Source organism: Morus notabilis, unplaced genomic scaffold (assembly GCF_000414095.1).
Source record: "Morus notabilis unplaced genomic scaffold, ASM41409v2 Scaffold330, whole genome shotgun sequence".
Taxonomy (NCBI): Eukaryota; Viridiplantae; Streptophyta; class Magnoliopsida; order Rosales; family Moraceae; genus Morus; species Morus notabilis.
Genome location: NW_010357859.1, coordinates 14,851 through 24,599, shown reverse-complemented (window position 1 = coordinate 24,599; position 9,749 = coordinate 14,851). Strand labels below are relative to the sequence as shown.

General features: G+C 33.7%; 1 protein-coding gene across 1 annotated transcript; it reads left to right on the top strand.

Annotated features, from left to right (window-relative positions):
* Positions 1–1,279: 1,279 nt before the first annotated feature.
* LOC21386066 (peroxisomal fatty acid beta-oxidation multifunctional protein AIM1) lies at positions 1,280–7,518 on the top strand. Its single transcript, XM_010090921.2, has 18 exons — positions 1,280–1,435; positions 1,537–1,608; positions 1,706–1,768; positions 1,880–1,936; positions 2,105–2,172; positions 2,280–2,361; positions 2,449–2,504; positions 2,758–3,060; positions 3,282–3,368; positions 3,822–3,996; positions 4,274–4,395; positions 4,590–4,753; positions 4,905–5,159; positions 5,584–5,705; positions 5,813–5,934; positions 6,122–6,270; positions 6,662–6,800; positions 7,147–7,518. The coding sequence occupies exons 1-18, from the start codon at positions 1,342–1,344 to the stop codon at positions 7,189–7,191; spliced, it is 2,175 nt and encodes a 724-aa protein (XP_010089223.1). The 5' UTR covers positions 1,280–1,341; the 3' UTR covers positions 7,192–7,518.
* The last annotated feature ends 2,231 nt before the right edge of the window (positions 7,519–9,749 follow it).

Below are 9,749 nucleotides of genomic sequence, written 5' to 3'. Positions count from 1 at the left end.
ATATATATATATAAAGAACTTAAGAGTCCCTCATCAGAAATTCTTATAGTAGGCAATTTTTCTTTTTATTTTTTTAGATAAGAAAGGCTTATTTTCACTATTGAGATCAACGGTCTTATTTGTGAGTATGAACATTTGTGTATCATAAGGTAATGACACAAGAATTTATTAAAAATTAAGCTTTCAACAAAAGGTCACAATAATTGTTATGAGGCTCCAGATAGCTTTCTAAACCCTCTTGTATTGTTTGCCATGTATATATATTGCACGTGAAAATTACACACCTACTAACCAAAGAACAAAGCTTAAAAGTTTAAACGTGGAAATCCATGACATATTTTATTGGCAAACTTGGCATTTTTCATTGGATTCCATTGCATGTGTTTTATTAGCAAACTTGGCAAGTTAACCATGATCTCTGTTTCTTCTTTCCTCTTTCTCCTTTTTTTTTTTTTAGAATTTAACCATGATCATTGTGGTAGGTAGAAAGTTACCATGATCATTGTCTCATAAATAATGTGCACTAACTATAACTAAGATGATATTTAGTATGAGAATTCGTGTAATGATTTGAATCATAATTTGTGATTTATTAAAGTATTTTTTTTTATAAAAAATACACATAAATTAAAAATAATTCTGAATCATAATTTTAAATTTGAGAACAAAATATTTACTAAAATAAAACATAAATGCACCGGTCAATGCACGAAACATTAATAACTAATTTAAAGATTCATCATTAATGGCCTTTTTCAAAAAAGGCAACGAAGAAAGATGATCGCATTATTAATGCCGTGAGAGTGGGGAAAAAAAGGAACTGATAACAATGGCCCAATATTCAGAAAACATTTTTTTTTTTTAAAGGAGAAGAACGTGCGCTGCTATAAAAGATAGCAACATATCTTGGACCATTCTTTCTACTCAACGAGTCGTTCCAAAATAAATAATAATAATTTCAAATCTTCTTCTGACCTTTTCACGTTTCTCGATGCTAGATTCTCCATGTGCATATTACTCCATTTATAGATTTAAATTTTTAATTCAAGATTTGATATTTTTTAAGAATTTTTTTACTGTAATAAAAAAAAATTAGATGTGATATTTTTTAAGAGCTTTTTATTGTATAAATTTAAAATTTAAAATTTAAATTGATGAAATAAATGGAGCTAAAATCACGTCTCAACTCAAATCAACAGAAAGAATTATTTTTACGTTTCTCGAAATAAATAATAATATATTTGCGTATATCTATTTGTCCATATATAATATAGTCCGGGAAGAGTGAATTGGAGCTGTTCTTCTTCTTCTTCTTCTTCAGAGTTCTGGTTTTCGAACGCCATGGCAAGGGCTGAAGTGACGTTGGAGGTCGGAGACGACGGCATTGCGATCATTTCCATATCCAATCCTCCCGTTAATGCCTTGGCTCTCTCAAGTGAGCTTGCTTGACTCGAAGCTTTACTCTGTGATTTTTTTTTTTTAATCTTTTTGTTTGGTTTTGTTTTGATTTTCCGTGGAATTCTTTTGTCGGTGCAGTTTTCGTGGGGCTACAGCGAAAGTTCGATGAGGCGGCGAGGAGAAATGATGTGAAAGCCATTGTTTTGACTGGTGATAAATGATGATTTTTGGATTGTTTTCACTATTTGTGAAACCGTTGTTTGCTTTGACTTTTATTGAACTTTTTTTTTTTTTTGGGGGAATGAAGGCAAAGGAGGAAAGTTTTCTGGTGGTTTTGACATTAATGTGTTCGAGAAAATTCACAAGAATGGTATGGGATTAATCATTAATAGTAATTGCTTTTGTTTAAATCGAGTTTTTGTAACTTGAAAGATTGTATTTTTGGAGTTTGACAATCCATCTTTGTACTGTGGCATGGCAGGGAATATTTCGGCTTTGCCTAATACATCTTTTGATCTTATTCTCAACACAATTGAAGGTCTCTACTTAATCTTAACTTCTAAATTCATGATTTTTTTTTTTGGATAAATTATCCATTTTTAGCTGAACTCTAATTTACTTGAAAAAAAAGAGAAAAAATCCGACTTTAGCTTCATTTTTCACATATAAGAGACGCTTATTATTGTTATTGTTTTGGTAATTATAGAGTCGGAGAAGCCTATTGTTGCTGCCATAGAAGGACTGGCTCTTGGGGGTGGCTTAGAAATAGCACTGGTTTGTACTTTGTAATCAAAGTCAATATGCTATGCCCCTAGTTTTCAATGGCTACTTTGGTTGTGATAAGATTATACAAATGCTTCATTCTAGTTAGCCTATTGCAGGGATGTCATGCGCGTATCGCTGCTCCCGGAGCTCAACTAGGTTTGCCGGAGCTTTCTCTTGGTATTATTCCGGGAGGCGGAGGTACATATCTTTTGTATGCCGTAGTTTGCAAATGTTCAAATGATAAGTAATAACTGTATTATTAAATCAATGTTTTTGCTCTATAAGGCACACAACGTTTTCCAAGGGTTATAGGGGTGTCAAAGGCAGTTGAACTGATGCTGGTAACAAGCTCCTTCACTTATATTCTTCGTTTTTCTTTCTCCCCGCAGGGCCTTTTTCCAAGTTTTGTTATTGATGTAACATTGTGCTTGATTTCATTTGCTTTCCAATTTTTCCTGAAGTAGCTCTTTCATAACCTTTTTAATGGGTTAAAGCAGTTGACAAAAGAGTGCCTAGATTCTTTTCTTTCTTACACTATTGCAGATTTTATCTTTTATTGATGACAATTGATTTGTAGTATGCAATGTTTTTCAGTCATCGAAATCAATACCTTCTGAAGAAGGGAAGAAGCTAGGTCTTATCGATTCCGTTGTGTTTTCTAAAGAGTTGCTGAAAGAATCGCGGACATGGGCTTTAGACATTGCAGAGAAGCGTAGACCATGGATTCGTTCCCTTCACAGGATGGACAGGATTGGTTCTTTGTCTGAAGCACGTGAGATATTGAAAGTTGCCCGGGAACAAGCCAAGAAAACTGCTCCAAATATGCCTCAGCACCAAGCGTGCCTTGATGTGATTGAGCACGGCATTGTTCATGGAGGATACAGCGGACTTCTGAAGGTACTCTTGGTTTTAATTTATTGTCATGGTATTCTATGTGTGAATAACTCTTTTTCAGAAAGTATTGCTTCCCTCTTGTTCCTTTTCTTTCTACTTGAATCTCGAAGAGTTATTATAAGCAACATGCAAGTTTCTTTCTGTTCTAAAGGATAAACACGCTTGGTTTACAAACTTCATCCCCTGTTTATGCATATTTTAATAACTGAGCTTTTCCGATGCAGGAAGATAAAGTTTTCAAGGATTTGGTTTTATCAGACACCTCAAAGGGTCTTGTTCATGTATTTTTCGCTCAACGTGCTGCATCCAAGGTGAAAAATTTGTAGGAGCATCCTCTATTTCCTAAAAGTATTCCCCTATTTTTGTTTCTTTTTATTTCATATTAACTAAATTAATTGGTTGGTGATTTCTATAGATAGTAAATTTTAATTGTTCTAACATATGCATTTCTAGATTTTGTCAATTTTATTTGTTTTCCTTAGGTTATTTGGTTGGTGAATTCTATTGGTTGGTGATTTCTATAGATAGTAAATTTTAATTGTTCTAACATATGCACTTCTAGATTTTGTCAATTTTATTTGTTTTCCTTAGGTTATTTGGTTGGTGAATTCTACTGATAGTAAATTTTAATTGTTCTGACCTATGCACTTCTAGATTGTGTCAATTTTATTTGTTTTCCTTAGGTTATTTTCGACCAAAAAAAAATGTCTACACTCCAGCCTCTTTCTATCTCTCACCATGTTCGTCAACTTACACGTAAGCAGGTGCCAAATGTTACTGATATTGGGCTTAAACCAAGGCACATAAAGAAAGTTGCTATCATTGGAGGAGGGCTGATGGGTTCTGGCATAGCGACGGCACTTCTTCTTAGCAATATAAGTGTTGTTATCAAGGAAGTTAATTCTGAATATGTTCTGAAGGCCAGAAAGATGATAGAAGGTGCTTATATCTTACAGGAAACTTAGAGATCATTTTTCCTGTTTGTAAATATGGCTTTATTATTATGTTGAATGGTTGTGACCCTTATGATAATTTGCATTCTTTGACGCTTTATGTGCACGCTTTACTGGAACTAAACTTGGATAGTCCTTTGACAAGGAGGATAGGTCTGAAAATAACATTCAAAGTTATTATTATTATATGTCAAGTTACAATATGCTCTTATATATGAGAAGAAAGGATCACAGTTTTTGTTGTTTACTGAATTTTGATGCAGCAAATATTCAAGGCTTAATAACAAAAGGAAAGCTGACACAAGACAAGGCAGAGAAGGCCCTCACACTGCTTAAAGGTGTTTTGGATTACACAGAATTTAAGGATGTTGATGTGGTCATAGAGGTAGACAGTCAAATTTCCCTTGCATCGTAGAACACAGAACTTGATTTTTCAATAATACGTGCTAACCAGAGATAAGTTCTTGTAATTGTGCCTGCTGTCATCTTCAAATCTTGTATTTTAATGGTGTTTGAGAGATCTTGCAAATTATCTTGCTGATGAAAAGTAGTTTGATATACTTAATTCTCCATTTGCAGGCTGTCATTGAGAACATTACTCTTAAGCAAACAATATTTAGTGAAATTGAGAAAGTCTGTCCTTCTCACTGCATATTGGCAAGTAACACATCTACTCTTGATCTTCATGTCGTTGGGGAAAAAACAAGATCCCAAGGTCGCATTGTGGGCGCACATTTTTTCAGGTAAGATGGCTCATTCATTCTGTTATTTGCTTATTCTCATCTATAAAGGATGTTTTCTTTGGCACACCCTTTGATGCAGTTTTGTCTTCATTAAGTTATAACATGAGTTTATTTCTTTGTGTGCCTTTTTGATGTGACTCTTTAATCACAGTCCTGCTCATGTGATGCCGCTCCTGGAAATTGTGCGGACAGAGAAGACTTCACCACAAGTAATTCTTGATCTTATGACTGTTGGAAAAATCATAAAGAAAATTCCAATCGTGGTTGGGAACTGCCCTGGCTTTGCAGTCAATAGAACGTTCTTTCCATACGCACAAGGTGCTCACCTTTTGGTCAATTTAGGCGTGGATGTTTTCAGAATTGACAGAGTGATCAGCAATTTTGGCCTTCCTCTGGGCCCATTTCAGTAATCTCCTTTTCTCCAACCATTTGTTCTTTTATGTGTTTATTCGCATGTGACAATCATCTATTTGGCATTTTGGATTCCTCATCTCCAAAGACGACTATAGCGGAGAGCTTAGGAACATGAGTTCTGACTGTGAAATTGCATATAGTCCCAACATTCCAACTTTTTTCTATGTAGTGGTTGCTCTTAAGAATCAAAACCGTACCTCCATGTCTTAAGTTTTTGCGGTTTCAGTATAGCACCAGATGACCCCTGCTGGTCTTCTGTAAAACTGGAAGCAAAGGGACCTGCAACCACAACCAGTTATATTTATGTTGATTGATATGATGATTGTATCAGTTCCCATAACCACGAGTTCATGAAAACTATCCTAAAAACTCCCTTGAGAAGACATATGGTTGTGTGTAATGACCTTTACTTGCAGACTCCAAGACGTGACTGGATATGGAGTAGCCATTGCAACTTCAAAAGTATTTGCCAATGCATTTCCTGATCGAACATTTAAATCACCAATAATCGAGCTCTTACTGAAAAGTGGAAGAAATGGTAATATGATACTCCACACAATTCATATATGACTGTCCCTTTTTCGATTTTGAGAATGCTTTCGTGTGTTTATCATTTTTTTCTTTCTTTCCACTTGTGGTATTTAGGTAAAAACAATGGAAAAGGATATTACATTTATGAAAAGGGAAGCAGGCCAAAACCCGACCCGAAAATTCTACCGGTTCTTGAGGAGTCTCGGCAACTTACAAATATAATGCCTGGAGGAAAGGTATCTTTCTCTCCGTCAAAATACAGATCACGGTTCACATAGATAATAGAACAGTCGGAGCTGCTTTTGGTTATTTTGTGCATTTGCCGTGTATTCTAGTTAATGCACTTTGGGACTTTGCACATTCATGTCTTCTTGATCATCTATTATATTAGTAGTTAATGTCTTTATTGGACCATGGCGACAGCCCATATCTGTAACGGACCAAGAAATTTTGGAGATGATACTCTTTCCTGTGGTGAATGAGGCATGCCGGGTTTTGGAAGAAGAAGTAGTTGTCCGAGCATCAGACCTCGACATTGCAGCAGTTTTCGGAATGAGTTTCCCATCCTACCGGTGAGGGCTTATGGCCTTTATACTTGAACTTGCTATGCAGCAAAATATTTTTAAAACTTCGTTCCAGAAATCTCTCCCATTTTCAACCAGCGAAAATAAACTTATATCCAGCACCTTTTTATCTTCCTGCTCTCTGCCTAATGTTCGTCTTCAGGAATTTTAAAGCAAATAGAAAGGGAAAAGAAATAAAAGAATCGTTTACTTCTGCTGCATTTTAGTAGATATAGAATTAGGTGGCAATATTTACCACCACATAAATTAGTCAAACAAAACATAAAATTACTCTCTCAATTGCTTTTGCTAACAGTAATCTTCATAGTGTTTAGTATTCTTCAAGCTAATGATATTTGCAATCTTTCTCAAAGTAGTCGTATCCTATCTATTGTGGCAGGGGTGGTATTGTTTACTGGGCAGATGCGGTTGGGGCCAAGCATATTTATTCAAGTCTCAAGAAGTGGTCCGACAAATATGGTAGCTTCTATAAACCATCAAGGTTTTTGGAAGAAAGGGCAACAAGAGGCGTGCTACTGGTAAGAAACTTCAACTCTAGTATTAGGCTTTGTTCGTTTCACCATTCAAATCACAACTCAAAACTTTTTGCCATGGTGTTTTCTCTCACAAAAATTCATTTTCCTCAACTCGAAGAGCGAAATGAGCGGGACCATTATAGCTTTGTTGTTTCCTATTTGCAAACGAACATTGAGAGATTGAGCTACCTCAAACAACTTAGCACTATTCTTAAACAGAACAAAGAACTATTGATGTGTTCCATGTTGAATGGTTTTAATTCTTATGAATCCTCCGCACATAATTTTTTGCTTCAAAAGCAACTTAACGTATTAAAAGAGAGGGTTTAAGTCTCCTTTTCTCCTGCAGAGTGAACCTGTTTCGTCATCGGCGGCTTCAAGGGCAAGATTGTAAGCGATGAAGCACGCATGCTTTTCCTCGACCTTAGTGAGTACTCAGGTTAAGAAAATGAGTTGTTGATTCATATCTTCATAATAAATTCCCAAAATTGCAATAAAAATCGACTTTCAGAGTTGTATTTTGTTATGCTTATTGTGCCTTTTTGGGATGGAAGTTTCTTAAACATTACTCTGCGAGATGTATTAAAAGTGTTGAATTCCATGCATTGATTTTATAGAGTAATGTAGATTAATTTGAGAAGTTTTGGATTTGGTACGATAATATACACATCGATGTAGAGAGATGCAATGAAGCAGCGCATATGTACTGATTACGTATGATGTTCAAATTGTTGTTGTATTGCTTGGGCTCTTTGATCATTTGCATCTTTTGCATCTTTTCTAATTTTTAACTTTTTGCTTATATCACAGTTTATTTTTAATATATACTTATCACCATATATAATACCACATTCTTATATCACAGTTTATGACATATAACAATCTTAATATATACTTATCTTCATAAATACTACCACATTCTTTAAATGGTAATATGCTTACTTTAGAGTGTGCTTCGAAAATTAACCTTGCTTATGGTGATTATAGTAGTAATAATAAAAAAGATTTTTTAGCTTATTTAGTCCCCAACACTTTTTTTTTTTAAGAAAAAAAGGACATTAACTCTAAAATTAGTATTCGGTTGGATTTGTACTTCATAGTTGCCCGAGTGGAGAAAATCATAGAACTTACTTTTTAAAAGTATATAGGTATGAATTTTTACCACTCATTCTTGATTAATATTATTTTGCTAGAATAGTTATTTGACTAAGAAGATTATTACTAAAAAATAAGGGGTAAAAATCTTAACCCATGTACTTTTAAGGGATATTTGTATTCTTTCTCCGCGTTGTGTGTCTTACCACAGCATGCCTTATTTAGGGCCAGTTTAGAAAGTGTAAAGGATATTTGTTTCTTCGGAAATACTAGAAAATAGGCTAATATGAATAGCGTAAAAAAGTATATATGTCAATTTTTAGTTATAGAAATTAATAGGCCATAACTTATCAAGTTATGATTTATAACTAGATAAGTTATGGACAAACTTGTCAAGTTATGGTTCATAACCAAATAAGTTATAGACAAACTTCTCAAGTTATGGTTCATAACCAGATAAGTTATGGACAATAACTTGTCAAGTTATGGTTCATAACCAGACAAGTTATGGACGAAAACAATAATTTGGCCTATTTTTTAATTTATGTAAACTATTGGCCTATTAATTTTAATTCATCTCAAGTCTTGACCTATTTTTCTCTTTCTCCCTTGTTTCTTTTCTCCGCGTTGCGTGTCCTACCATGCTCTATTTAAGGCCCGTTTAGAAAGTGTAATTAAACCATAATTTGAGTTTTAATTTAAATTTTTTGTGAGAGAAGTATTTGCGAGAATTTTTTTATTTAAATTCTTTATGAAAAAAAACTCTATAGCAGAATTTTAGTTTGAGTTTTCAGTATTTATGCCAATCAACTCCTTAACAATATCATTTTCTGGGACAATTTGAATTCAAATTAGATAGACGAAGAAGTAGACTATACGAGGTCGTAGTCAGTGCCACAATTTTCGTTTCTCGAATCTGTCTTTGTTCATTACTGAAAACTACTCACCTCATTTTATTCACGGCCTGATTCATGCTTGATTCATGCTGTAAAACAAGAAGAAAGAACTCTATTTTATTTTTCTTGGTATTTTTTACATTTGTCTCCAAATTTGTAGTTGGATAACTTATCCCTAACTTTTAATTAAAACAATTTATCACCAAATTCACAATTATTATAATTGTGTCCCATTTTGATTACGTAAAAGTACATTTTCTACAAAAACTTCAAACGTTATAATTCAAATCGTCATACAAGTTACTCAATTTCCCGACTCTCAATTCCTCACTCTTTTTCATCTTTTTGGGGAACGAACTCAAGTTCTTAATTTTGTTGTGGTGGTTGGTACAAATATATATATATATATATATATATATGCATAAATGCAAATAAATAAAAGTGCCCCATGGTTTCTCATTGGCTACGTTCGTGTGGCCTACATGAGGCATCTGATTATTTATTATTTTCTCACACTTTCATTACAAAGACTATGCTGAGAGAGAAGCAAACACATTGATTTTTTTAAACGAAGTTAGGATTTTTTTTTTTTTTTTGGGAGGGGACTAATGATTAAAATGCATATTTAATCAAAACTAATAATTATTAACTATTACGATGATCCCAAATGGGTTTTTATGCCTTAAAATATTACATAAGAATTTTTTATCAAAACTATTGAAGATATTTTTCTCGATGTACACAAGTAAATTATCATAACTCATTGATCAAGAGTGGATATTAATGGATATCAAGATTTCCAATATTGTTCGATCTTAAGAATGACTCAGGAGAACAAAAACATTTAATAAAATCTAATCGACATTTATTTTATATAAAATTTATGATATGTACAGGAGAAGTTTTTAATTACGAAGTGCTGCTAAGTTTAATTATTCTCTTTTCCACTCTTTAATCTTAT

Bases quoted from the DNA above. Each gene is read 5' to 3' on its own strand.
- LOC21386066 (XM_010090921.2), top strand. From the start codon at position 1,342: ATGGCAAGGGCTGAAGTGACGTTGGAGGTCGGAGACGACGGCATTGCG. The intron at 2,362-2,448 runs GTACATATCTTT...TTGCTCTATAAG, and splicing joins TATTATTCCGGGAGGCGGAG to GCACACAACGTTTTCCAAGG. The intron at 4,754-4,904 runs GTAAGATGGCTC...CTTTAATCACAG, and splicing joins GTGGGCGCACATTTTTTCAG to TCCTGCTCATGTGATGCCGC.